The 14187-nt window shown below is 42.2% G+C and overlaps 1 protein-coding gene across 1 annotated transcript in view; it reads right to left on the reverse strand.

Annotated features, from left to right (window-relative positions):
• kirrel3b (kirre like nephrin family adhesion molecule 3b) overlaps positions 1–13779 on the reverse strand; it is a 174717-nt gene extending 160938 nt beyond the window's left edge. The window contains exons 1-2 of the mRNA XM_085245571.1: positions 13456–13779; positions 13229–13300 (exon numbers count right to left, since the gene is read on the reverse strand). Coding sequence (XP_085101697.1) covers positions 13229–13300; positions 13456–13705 — 322 coding nt within the window. The 5' untranslated portion in view covers positions 13706–13779. The remainder of the gene's footprint in view (positions 1–13228; positions 13301–13455) is intronic.
• Between the last annotated feature and the right edge of the window lie 408 nt (positions 13780–14187).

Here is a 14187-nt window from a genome sequence, read left to right on the forward strand (position 1 = left end):
TAGCCCTGCCAGTGTAGCAGAAATGATGACGGATGATGATGATGGCAGCAGCAGCCGTTCTTCTCTGCGTGAGTAGCTTAATGTTGTTCGAGTGTAATTTACGTTGAGTAGGCTAACCACGTTATTACATTAATGCATGTAAGGTAAACTAGCAAACATCATCATAGCTACATGCGGCTGTCTTCTTGTTTGATGGCAGACACTCCCTTCACCCTGGCCAAAAAGGCTAAAATGACCAAAGAAAAAGAGGGAAACAGCTAAACATGAGAGGTTTTTGGACAAAGCTTGTGTTTTTTCCATTGTTTAAGCACTGCTTCCAGCCAAGAGTGATACCATATATGCCCCATAGCTGCAGAAAAGGCTAACATTGTTATCTTTTTACAAAAAACCAGCTGAACATGAGAGGTTTTTGGACCAATGTTGTGTTCTCCATTCTTTAAGCACCGGTTTGAGCACCGTTTGAGCACCGGCACCGTTTCAAAAGTACCGATTTGGCACCAGTATCGGATAAAACCTAAACGATACCCATCCCTATACACACCTTTGTCATAGCAAATGAAAATAATACAAAAAATAAAGGGTGTCTTTAAGAGGATTTAATCTAGTGCTGCAGGGGAATATAAACCACTCAATTACAATGAAAGAACAAAACAGGTATTTGCAAAGGCTTGAGTCAAACCTGTGTGATTGACCTAAACTCTTCATGGGGCAAATTATTAAGGTCTGCTTCAATTACCTTTATTCTATCAAGCTTATCTGACTCTAATTCCTGTCCTTTGTTCCAGTTAACATCTCCATCTTGCCAAAGCAGAAGCTTTCATCCTGTCAAAATAAGTGTAATAACACTAATTGTGCACCTGACAGATCATATCCTCATGGGGTTACTGAAAATTTTGGAGCCCTTTAGCAATTTTTAGTTTGGTTCATTTTACTTATTTGTGCAATTTGCCTCTTTATTTATTTTTTTCAGACAGAATGGAGTGGTCTTGAAAGTGGACCCTCTCTGACCTGCCTTTCTTTCAAAGGTCTCTATGTGCAACAGCTTTCATACTGATGGTACCTGACAAACGTTTCCCCTGACATACCTCCCATCTCTTGTCGTTCTCTTCCACATGCCTAAGCTTTTTAATGACAAAGGCTTCCAGGCTTTCTCCGGCTTGGCTGAATTGGTGGAGCAAGGGTCCTACAGAGCAGAATAATCAGCAGCAAAACAAGACAAAAGGGACGAGAAATGCAATGCAGAGAGGCAGATTTTGAGGAGTCTGATAAGGGACATTTTAGGTCTGCTCAGGATTCTCTCATTATTCTCCATTTTGAAAGGAAGCAATAATGAGAACAAAACATTTCCTATCTTTCAAAGTGGCAATTTGCCCATTTAATGCCTGTGCTATGTAGGCCTGACATCCCTTAATCCTCTCTCTTTGCACTAATTTCATTCTTTTTTCCTTTTATTTCTTGGCTGATAATTCTCACTTTATTTCCATTAAGCTTTGTTTGTTCACAGCGATCTGTTGCTGTAATTTATTAGAGCTGTCAGCTTAAATGATGTGGCATGCCGACACGGCCCAGCAAATAGTGGCTCCCCCTTTCCTTTTCTCCTTTTATGGAAAGCCGCCCTAGTTTTTCCCCTTTTTTCCTTGTTTTTTTTTTTCTTTCATAGAGGAAGAGAGAAACATTACAATTAAGATGGTGACATCGACCCACTGGTGACCATGCTCTGGGACCAGATGTCCTGTCAGAGAAATGCTGGCCGTCACCTCGAGGGAGCTCTGGGTTGAAATCTGGTTCATGTCTCAGTGGGGAAACTCTACAGATCCTGTTCCTTCATTAATTCAAGAATAACTCATTTAAGTTGTAGTCTCTGTTTTCTTTTCTTTTTATGTTGCTGGCATTCTTCAAATCGGCTCGATAACATAATACTGAAAGTCACTTGCAAATTCTCGCGAAGGAAAACTTCAGGACCTCTTGGCCTGAAAATTCTGCATTACCTATTGAGCCCAGTTTAAGCCGAAAGAAATGATCCTTTCACAAAAGCAGTCATTTGCTGTGCCTTTTAAATTGAGTCAAGATTGTTTCATTTATTTATTTATTTACAACCACCCCTACCACCACCCCATACACACATATACCCACACACACACTTCCTTAAGCCCCGGTTGTTTGACAGATGCCCGGCTATCAATGCTGCGTGAAGTACATGTCATTTTCCTCACAGGAGGCCTTAGAGGAAATGCGATCACAACGAGACCCCACAATCTTTACTGTTTCATTTTCAAGCCCGGGATACTGCCTTTCTCTCTTATTTCGTCCTGTACTTCTTTTGTACGAGGCAGCTGCTGTTTTTTGAGATGAAAGACTGTTTGGCAGTCTTCAAAGAGTCACAGAACTCTAAAAGTCACTTGTGCAGCAGCGCTGTTCATTCTCCATTTTATATCCAATATGGAGGTGATGATCAAAAGGATCTGAGCTGAGGGAGAAGCTAAAAGATGTCTGCTTTGGAGTAAACAACAGCCATATCAATCCCCAGACCCACATGGGGCTCTGGTTTAAGTACTGTCCTTTAGCTAATGCCAGACACAAGTATTACTATTTCTGTATTTGAAAGAAACCTGTTATGGGAAAAAAAAAGATTTAATAAGGAACAAGAGTGAGAGGAACTGATTGTTTTGAAATAAATAAATGCGTTTATTAAGCAGCCTGCCGCACCGATACTAAACATCTCATCTCATTTAGTGGAGGAATGTAAAATCATTAGGAGTCTGCTCATGAAGACTGACAGCAAATCCAAACCATTAACTCTTCCCTCAGTGTGGAGCACACCCATCTGGAAGAGAGTCTTTGGGCTGCAGGAGATCCAACATATATTTATGAGAAGGCTTCTCCATGTTTCAAATGAGGCTGTGTTGCAGTTGTGCAGCTGGTCTGAGCAAATTGCATCTTTTTAAATGAAAGCTGCATTAATAATGCATACTAGTAACCTGGGGAAAGTTTTAGGGCCACGCACTGGAGGTGATGGGGAGGGGGGTTTGGTTGAGAACTCTGAACATCCAACTGTGTGCTGCCACGATCATCCTTAGTTGCCCTGCTGCATTTTTAATGTCCTGCTGTGCCACTGTCACACAGGCTTGGGACAGGGGCAATGACTCCTCTCAACCAGATCATAGTGGGACATGAGCTAAAAAGTCACATAAGGGTATTCAGAAAAAGAATAATCACTTAAATGACTGTGCTACTTTGCACAACGCAAACAGTACGGTATCCTTTGAAAACAAACATTTGGAAGTAGTCTGAACCAAAGCTGTTGAGACTAAGATAGGCAAACAATGCAAAGTAATAGAATTAGCATACAGCCAAAGTGAAAAATAATCACATTTGTGCTTGTTCGCACATATGCACAAATACTCTACTTAGACAACAAATGCGCTGGCATTAGGGATTAGGGCTGCAAGACACAGATATGTTTTAATTTCTGACAAGAAGGCCATTCCTTTAGAGATGGATTTATTTCCATTTTTTATGGCTTTGTTGTTCTGTCGTCTCCTCTCGTTTCCTTTCCTAAGAACTAGATATCTCTGTTTACCTTGGAAGGCATTGTGTTGTCATTACTATCATCTGGCTGCTATTAGATGGATAATGTTGCCTTAAAGCAGAGAGAATGTCCTCTAGTCATCCCAGAACAATACTGCTACGAAGAAGAACAGGAATTTCACCTAAGTACAACTTTACCACTTCACCAACACTCCACAGCATGTTCGAAAAGTACTGTTACGGGTAAAGACAAGGAATTTTGAAATGTAGATTTCATATATCATGAAACCAAACACTGCCTTCAGGGATTCTACAAATCTCTGCAATAACACTTTTCCCCCCAGATGCCTCGTGGTTATCAGTGATGTAATGGGATCTAAATTGCACTGAGCACTGTACCTCTCTAAACTGGATACACCTGTGATGATGACACTGTAGGGTAACCAGGGTGCCAGCAACTGACAGTCCATTTTATAGTGACTATCCGCTAGTCCTATTTCCTGCTCTTAAAGGAAGATGAGTTGACCATAGTGGACTTGCCTATTCGCCATAACTATCTTGCCTGATGTCAGTTCTTTACAGGGTGCTGTCCACTCATCCGTCATTACATGGGCCTTTCTGTAGTAACATTATCGCTTTAGATAAGGCTTCAATAAACTGCCACAGCTTTTAGGGCTCTCTCTCTTGCCACTCTAATCCAATCTATGATGTGGAGTCTGTCCATCATCATGCACCGCAAGGCATTTCCCGTGTCCCTGTGCTCTTGGTTGCACAAGAAATAATGGATGGCCTTGCCCTTGGTTCACGCCAAGGCCTTATGGTACCTTTTCAACTGTTTGTCTTCAGGTTGTCTTAAATGGATCTGCACTGTGGTATTTTGATTTGATTAAATCAGGTTTAAAAGGTTAGATATAGAGAGAGGGAAAGCATTTGCCGTTCCCAGTACTGTGAGCCAGTCCTCTGCCATTTAGCATTGGGCATTGGCCAAAGGAAAGTGGAAAACTGAAATGACTTCTGTGCTCCTTTGTGATTTGCGCTAATGTCCCCCAGGGATTGAGCAATGACCACTGTGAATTCCCCCAGGACGCCAGCCAGATTGAAACCCCTGCCAACAGATTTGAAAGGATAGCAAATCATTTAAACTCCCCAATGTGCATTAGCATTTTTTTTTCATTGCCCAGGCCAGCCTCCACAATATTAAATTGCACTTGATAAAATAAAATAAAAATCAGAGAGTGCGACAAGAGCTCTTCAACCTCCAAATCAGCAAAGTGAATATTGGAGTGGCCACTAAAAATTAATTATACTTTAATTCACTTTGTTTACTCTATCAGGTTTCTGTCATCCACTCAAAGAACCCAGCAGAAAGAGAAAGGACTTAAGACAAAAGAGGAGCAACGGCCTTAAGAGGTGTGCGGTCGCAGAGACCCACAGCAGTGGAAAATATATAAGGATTGCCTTTAGCTGATCCTGTCTGTAACACCAAATTATTGCCGCGTATAAAAATAGGACTAGTATTAAAGTGGGCAGAGTGAATCCTAGCAGTGCCATGTAAAAAGAAAACAACAAAAGCACAGGCTAAAATCAATAGAGGCGTTTTTTGCTCGTTTTCTTTATATTAGGATATATTAATATTTAAGGATCAATACAAACCTTTATTTATAAAGTAGCATGTAATGAAATCTACAAATACTGGTCATTCCTTAACACTCAAGGTTTTCTTAACTATTATTGTGCTCAGCCAGCCAGATAATGCAAATGAGGTAATGAAATATATGCTTTAGTGTGTTTGCATATGAGTATTATGACAGATGAAGCTTTGCTGTGTAAACCACTGTTTAAGGTGCAATCAAAAGGTCTCATTGGGATTCCACATAATGTTGCATATTTTTTTTGACCACTTCAGCACATTTGTGATTTTCATTACAGAGGAGTAGCACTACACTGAACCCCATGATCTCAAATACAAATTCAAGTTTAAGGGTCACCACCGTAACAGAGCGTTGCACGGTGCCTTTACACGCAAACCTTTCCCATGTATTAGCATGGGAGGAGAACCTGAAGCAACGTATTGCTGCATAGGGTCACAGGGTCAAATATAGCCCCCAAATGGATGGGGGCTATATTTAAATTTGACATATTTGCTTTATAAATGCGCAATCACAAAAGTTGCACTTCATAAAAGTGTCTCATGAGACCAACAGACCAATAGAGGGATGGTGTTTTACCATCTCAAAAACTCTCTCACACACACACAGGCTGTCATCAACTGCTCTTGCTTTCACAGAAACCAAAAGATAAATAGAAATGAAAGAAGATGGCACAGTGCCAACACTGAGGGGTTCTAAAAGAGTTTGGGAAAAGGGAGGGTATGCTAACACTGAGATCCCCACTACCGAACAGTCCTTTCTTCCCAATTGCTTAATTGTTTTAGTGGGACAGGCAGGTGGCTCAAAGCCCCATTTGGCATCTGGTAAAAAAAAAAAAGAAAAGAAAAGGGAAAAAAAGCTCATCTACATCATGTATGAAAGTATTGGGGTGGGTGCCAGCATTAAACATGCACCCACCCCACCCCACTCCTAGGCCCCAACACCCACTAGTAGATTTCAAAAGTTTGGCTTGGCTCAAGAGCAAGTTTGTGCTGCTATTGTGTGAGATGTGCTTTGCTGAATAAAACATCTTTTGGTATCAGTGGCAGATCAAATAGCTTTTCAAAAAGCCATGCCTCTCACCACTGGTGCCTGGTACCACAGAGAGAACTGTTTTCCAACCCCGTTTAATAAATAGAAGCCACTGTGCTCATCCATTTAGCAACGTTAAGCACAATTTAGATGTATCTACGAAAATGGAAGCACACAAGCAGAGGAGGCATCTCACTACGGAGGCTGTCCCACACAATGATGCTTTACAGCAGTTCCCGTGAGTGTTCTTTATTATATTGGGGTCCAGACACCTACAACAGCCTCAAGGTTTACTTACAAATTAAAGTACTATACATTACTATCCATTGCCAGTTTTTAAAACATGCGCAGCAGTTGTAATGCCAGGCAGACACATCAACATCAACATTCACCCACAGGTGAGAAGCTTCTTTCTTCCTTAGATAGAGCCTGTACACGTTAAAAGGCTGATTTGCATTTATATTGCCATTCAGGGCTTGCAGCTGTAATTGCAGGAGCACAGTAAAAGTGCGCTGATGTACTCACATGTATACACAGGCGGACACAGAATGCATGTGAAGTGTCCGGTATGAAAACCTTTTCCTTGCGTCCATTGTTATGAATCTTTGGCATGAGAATGTCCGAACGACTACAAGGAGAAAGAGATAGGGAACAAACGGGAGAGAGGGGAGGAGGGCGAGTTCACCAGAGTGTAATATTGGGCTGTCCCAGAAACTTCCAGCCAAACACTAGGAAGTTGTTATCGGATCAGCAACCCAATTCCTCAAGTGACTGCTGTGCTGAAGCGTCACATGCATCTTAGGGGCCCCTTCCAAGCACAGCCTTTCACCATAAAATCGATGTATTGCTAGGCTGGTTTGCTAACAAATTCCCTGAGCAGTAAAACAACACAGGTACGGTGCTGCATCATGCTTGCATGCAATTTAATTAAACTTGGAGGTGAAGATTTGCAGAGATAGCACCACCCTAAGGAAAAATGGGCCAGAAATGTTAGGCAAAGACAGTCAACTATTTAAAAATAAAAAATAATCTTGTGTGACTAACACTCAAAATGAGGAATGCTTGGATTTTTAGCAAAATCCAATCCTGTGCCCACCTGATCATAATATCAAAGCAGCAATCTGTCATTTTCTTCAGATTCAAACTGCAACAGAGACAACATGCATGCACTTTGTTGATGTTGCAAACTAACTGTGAACTAACTAAACTGCTCAGTTGCCAGTAACAAAATGACAAGATTGAGCTAATAATTTCCTATTACTAATGTACTGGACGCAGGTTTAACTCAATGTGTTGTTCGATCAAATGTCTGTGAGAACAAAGGGATGATCTGGAAAATGACTAAACAATAATCTCAAAGCCTTGTGGTCTTTTCTTATCTATTAAGTCATGCTCAGTGGTTTAATCCCAGGCATGCTAATGTTGAGAATTTTAAAATCCATGCATATATATATTCTTTGTGCTCACATTATGAGTGAGATGATCGATTTTTTTTCTCAAATGAAATTTGTAGAGTAAATCTGCAGAACCATGATGGGAAGAAAACATAATTGACTGTGAATTATATATTAAGGTTAAATGTAGGCCAAAATAAACACTAATCACAGGCAGTCGCTCTGTGGGAATGTTTTAAACAAAAGACTTATTCATGCCTCAGGTCTGCAAAGCAGTATGCTGACAAGTTAGGAACAAACTGCTAATCCCTACATTGTCTGAACCCGTCTAGCTATCAACAGCTATGTTCCGCAAGCAATTACAGATCCTAGCAGCAAGTTAAAAATATATCAAAACCACAGCTGGGAAAGACCCGGATTAAAGGAGGAAGGATACAGTCACGTTAAACCCATCAATATATTTCTTGAGGCCCAGTTATGCCAATGTTTACCCTCTCCAAGGAAAGATAACACAGTATGATCCAGCAGTGCTCTATATACAGCACCCCCACATCTGAACACACAGTCCTGTAGAGCTGCCTTAAAAAAAAAAAAAAAAAAAAAGCATAGCCTGTTGTTTCCTGTGCATTAAACTGCAATTTAGAAGCCGGTAATCCTACCCATAATCTGTCACCAAATAAAATCCTGACTGGGGTTAGAGAGGGCTTCCACATGCTTCTTCAGCATTAGTGAAGTATCGATATTGTGGTATTATTGCGCTGGTCTATTTAAAAAACTTCTCTGTTCTCCGAGGATAAATTCTCAGAGGGACGGAGACATGACAAGAAAGAGCAGAGTGAAGAAGTGCAGCTGCTAACCCTGACTTCACAGGTGACCCAGCGATCACAACAGCATCTGGTTGAATTACTTAACACTGCCGCCCAACAGACATGTAATCCGGGATAATGCCCTTTTGCTGAGTGCTCCAATCTGGATAAATTCATCCCAGAGGAATGGGATCCAGCAGCGGAGACTCGGAAAGAGAGGAGATGAGGGCCTTGGGGTTTTGATTGGTTGGTACTAAAGAAAACTGGGAAGAGCGTCTAGATAGATAATGAGGCCCAACAGTAAACAGCTTGATTTTGTTGACAGACTGACTGACGGCATGAGAGGAGCAGATCATTGCCTGGTTTTCCAAGAAGGCTCTGAACTAATCATTTTCCCTTCCCTGGCTGACCTGAATCCTGGCAGACTCGAAATGAGGTTTTCATCCAGACCATAGTCACTGGATAAACGACACTTAGGTTTCACATTTTAATATTTGTAAACATGTATGTCAATATAATATTATCTTAATATATTTTTCTTCATTTCTCTATTCGAACAACAATCAACAAAACTCTGTTTTTAATCTTTTTTCCTTCTTTCTTTCTTAGAAATAGCATCTCTCTTTAATGCCAAAAGTAATTCCTAACATTGAAGCATTACAAGTTCCAGCTGTCCAGCAGCAGCCTCTTAGATTATTTATTCATATGTTTACTTATTACCATAAATATCCAACAGGGCATTCGGCTCAGAGGGATTACAGTGGGCTTAATCTATCGTGGCATAGAAATGAGCAGGAGTCACAGTGGATGAGGTGACTTAAGCTGGCTAGCCTTAATGGGACATGCAACACAAACAAGGCAACAGACTGCATGCCACTGGGCTCCATCATGAACTGGTGACATCATCCGTCACTCACTACATGACTGTCACGGTTAGTGGAAAAGTCATATGACCTGGACAAGGCAAGGACGTGCTTGCGACTCGTACCATGCATTTTAGTAATCCTGTACCGTTTCAAAATACAGACAATGCTCACGACCAGTACAGGAGGCTCTTGAACATATGACTTCTAGAACAGCATGTTGGAAAATTTACACCGTTTTTAGCATTCCAATAGAACTGGGGTAAAATAATTAATTACCTCTGAGTTATTATAGTCATAATCCATGCATTAGACAGCAGAGTGTGTTGCTTACAAATAATAATGAGGCTGAAAATTGGTATTTCTGTTTGAGTAGTGTTGTGCAGAGTCATGAGCTGTATTTCTTCCCCTCTTTCCCTCCCCTCTCTGAAGAAGCAAGAGTGATTTCCCATCTATAAAAAATCCACATATCCAAACATGACATAGAAAAGACATTTAATTATACTTTGGTGGAGAAATATGTATCAAAGCCTGCCGCCCATGAAAAGCGGATTTAGAGTCGTCAGACAGCAGTTAATAGACAGTAGTAAATGAAAAAGGGGGCTGTTGGGGGGGTACTAAGACGTGCTTTCCAGGACTAAGAAACAGCTTAGTCTAGCTTGGTGGCAAAATCAGGAGTTCCGACACCAGATATATTTAAGTGGTGGGAGATAATGAAGGTGACGGGGGTGGGCAGCAGATTTAAGGAGATTTTAAGATTGGGATTTTCATTCCTGTGCAGCAGCAACACCCCTAGTGGCTAAAACCCACATTAAATATACCCTAACAGAAGACAAAAGATTAGACACTTTGTATGTTGATGTCACATTGTGAAGAGAAAGGAAATTACATGAAAAAGGGCAGGGAAATGCAGGCAATGAGAGGGATATAAAAAAGGCTGTACACTTAGCAATGTTTAGTTTTTCTTTTGGTCATTTTCTTCGGAGTCTAGCACATTCAATAGGAGGAACTGCCCCTTTCCAACATATTCAGCTTTTGCCCTACACAGACAATCAATCACCCAAAGTAAGAGGGAAAAAATTCAAATAAACACAAAGAGTCAAAGAAGGACACTCAGTGAGTACATGACAGGGAAATGTGCCACTGCAAGGTGAGGAGTGAAATCGCAAACAGGCTGAAGAATATGAGAGTTGCTATACGGTGGATTAGACGGCAGGAGAAATGAGGAGCGGGGAGGTGGTATGAAGGGATGGACTAGGGCCTGGAAGAGTTTGGCCTGAGGTGAATGTGTTCCTGGAGACTGTCTCCCAGATTTCTGACTGGAGCTGTGTCATCTGTCACTGGCTGAAGAGGTGATAGCGAAAGAAAAGGTGCCCTAGATGCGATAACAGTGCAGTCAGGAATGAGAGCAGCTCACAACAGCTTTCCCTCTCTCCTTATTCTCCCCCTCTCCGTCTTGTTCGCTTTGGACCATTTACTTCTCAAAGTTGAGAGAGAGAGAGAGACAGAGACAGAGAGAGAGAGAGAGAGAAAAGGAAAAACTGCTCAGCGCCACTCGTTTTGGACTGACTCCTCTCTCTCTCTTGCTCTCTTTCTCACTGTCTCACAGGATAGCTGCGTCGAAGTGTATGCCTGCAATGGCCACAACTCCCCACTGTCCCCCATGTTCATAAAAACAAGATTGTTTTTCGCAGCTTTCTGCTGACACCGGCTCGACACATAAACAGAGCCGTAATTTGTACAACAACAGTAAGCTTCAGGGAAGCACTTTTTTCTCCCAAGAGGCATGAATAGAGAAGGTAGGCTGTTATCCCCCGTTTACCTGGCAGGGAAAGTGGTATTTTATATTATGGTAATAACCAACTGTGCTGAAATGCACAATCCCATCTCATTCCAGTTGTAGCAATCGTCTCATTCCAATTGGTATATATGAGATTTGGTGCTAGTTGTTCCCCACAACTGGGGCTAAACCTGCGATGATGGGAATGAAAATGTTGAGATTTAGGAACAAAACAAAATGAGATCTTCTAATGTTCAGTGTTGAATGTCTTCCACAGCTTTAGTTTTATCTACACCAGACATGGAAATCAAGTACAGTCAGAATATACTGCTTAAGTCAACTGCAGATAAAATACTTAGCAGATGCATAACAAAGTGGGAGATACTAATGAACGATCATGTATTTCTGCATCACAATAAGCACAGATGGCACAGAAACACTTATGGAATCAGGGGAAAAGAATACAGCAAAGCAGCACAATCAGGAATAGCATCGTCTACGGTGTTTGATGGACCACAACTTTCCATTCCCAAAGCCAAGAGAGAGAAAGACAGAGAGAGAGAGCGCTTCCACTGCTCCAACTGCCCGTTGTTTCAATTTACACAACTAGCGCTACCGTATCCCGAGACATATGCTGTCGTGAAGAGCACAAACCATAAAGACGCTTCATCTGCAAAAGCTCTACCCCCTGTTAAAGCATGAGAGAAGCCGAGAGGGGGCTTAATTGCTCCATCAGTCAGTTTCAAATAGGTCTGTTATGATATCATTATTTTCTATTTGCCTCTACATGAAAAATAAGTCAGCTGAAAAGAAATATAATCACAGCAAATTGCTGCGTTTGACGAGCAGTGCATTTTTTTTGCCCCCCTATGCTATAGACTATAAATCATAATGTGAAACAGCTGAATTCAGTGCAGAAGAAAATGATGTTGTTTACCAAGTTTCATTTACAGCTGCTGTTTTATCAGCATGTTACCAACTTTGAGCTGTCGGTTTCCGAACAATGTGTCAACAAACTGAGATCTCAGGGTTTTTTTTGTTGTTTTTTTTTGTATTGGGGTTTTTTGCAGTTTCTGAGCTGTGGTTTAAAACAGAAAATAAAATAAAAAGGTCACAATTACAACTCCCCGTGGGAAACAACTAAAGGCACACAGACAGGCATTTGTTCAGCCACTGCCTCTTTAGAATACAGCCCAATGTGACGGGGGTCAAACCGCTGTAAAGAGGTGGTGAGTTATTGGCTCTTGCTCCCTGTAGTATAAACCAGCACACTCATTAACGGGGGGGGGGGCATGATGCTGCAAACCTTCCAGCAGGAACTCTGACTGATTCAGCTCTGTGTGTCTCTGCGTCTCCCAGCGCCACAGAGGTGTTACACAGAGTCAGACTTGTGCACTACTTTACTCACTTCTATTGTTTTCCAAAGACAACCACCTGGTGGTAAGCAGGGGAAACAACTAATCCATCCTCATTCTGTCCACAAACAGACTGTCTAGGAATAAAAATAACAACAGCAGATACTGTCCAAAGGGCTGGGGTTGCCAAGCTATCCACATGGGTCTGCCTTCTGAAGCACTTTACCGTTAACTTTCCTCTCTCTCTCTACATTCTTTTCACCAAGACCCCCTCCTCCCTTTAGCTGAAGTCAATGTGGAAAGGGCTGTCAGTTCAAAACAATGTGACTCAGGAGTGAACGCTCGACTGAACTGGACTGGGTTTAGGGGGCTTTGTTTGTGTGTGTCTGCGTGTGTGACAGGAATAACAAGCCCACATAGGAAGTATTTAACTTGTCTTGCCTGAACAGCTATGAGCAACTGACGGAGAAAAGTGCAAACTGCACTATTTAACCTCCACTACAGTCATACAGACTTTGTTTTTTTTCCCCTTCTTCTTTTTTCTCTCTCTCGCTCTTAATTCTCTCCTTTCTCATTCTGCATCAGACATCACAGCGCACACGGGAGCGCTATATCAGAAACAGTTTTTTTGTTTTTTAAAAAGGAAGAAAGAAAAGCACGCAGATGGCACAGCAACAAGCGCAAGAAAGACGTCGCAGCAGCAAGACATGGGTATAAAGACACAGTTCTCAGCCAGCCAGTCACACACAGACACACACACAGCAATCATGAGAACGAGAGATGTGATGAATTAGCAACTTTAACGTGAAAAAAAAACTTACCATGTCCGGAGATCCACGGGAGCAGCAGAAGGACCCAGAGGATCATGACTGCGGAGTGGAGAGGGGCAAAACCTACGAAAAACAGTAGGCGAGTGTGAAATTGAAGTTGGCAGGCAGAAACACATGCACGAGATGAGACAGTGCTCCTCTGTGCTGCTGGGGGGTGGTGGTGGTGTGTGTGTGTGGGGGGGGGGATGCTACAGTCCCTCAGTGGAGTCTTGTTTTACCAGAGGAAAGCTGGTTGTCTGTCTTCTGTCCTCCTCTTCTTCTGGTCCTTCTTCTTCTCTCTCCCTCTCCTGTCTCTCTGTGTCTTTTCCCTCTGTGTGTCACTCTTGAGTGTAGCCGGTTGTCAGCTCTGCCTTTGCGCGCTCTCTTTGTGGTGTGAGCTTGTAGACTTTCTGTGTCTTCGCCGCTGACTCTGAGAATACACACTCGCTCACTCTGCCTCTGTCGCTCGCACGGTTTCTCTTTGCCCATCCATTCTGAGTGCCTTCAGCCCTCACTTGCCCGCTCTCTCTCTCTCTCTCTCTCTCTCGCTCTCTCTCTGTTGCTTTACCACAGCAGACCCTGTCAGGGGATAGAGCTCCACTACTAGACTCCTCCCTCCATCGCTCTCTCTCAGCCTGGCTGTCTGGGTGGCTGTGTGCCTGAGTGAGAGTCTGGGAGGCTTGGGTCTTCACTCTGGGAACCAGAGCTGCCATGGGAGAGGGTGCAGCTCCAATTAGAATGAGAATAGGAGGAGACCTCTGTAGCTACAAATTATGCAGACATTCACAAACAAAAACTGCACTTTCAGCCCCTCCTCCCCGTTAAGACCTTTGTCCTTTTGTACATCCCTTTTTTGGATTCTTTAGAAGTGGATTTTGGAATCTGTAGCTTTTTCTCTGTGAATGAATGAAGACCAGATTAACATTCACCACCAAAGCCGTATGATTCATTAGTATCCAGTTTTTATTAAG

This window comes from Mchenga conophoros, linkage group LG14, assembly GCF_057382185.1.
Source record: "Mchenga conophoros isolate Kocher_MC1m ecotype Shallow Benthic linkage group LG14, M_conophoros_male_GT1.1, whole genome shotgun sequence".
Lineage (NCBI taxonomy): Eukaryota > Metazoa > Chordata > Actinopteri > Cichliformes > Cichlidae > Mchenga > Mchenga conophoros.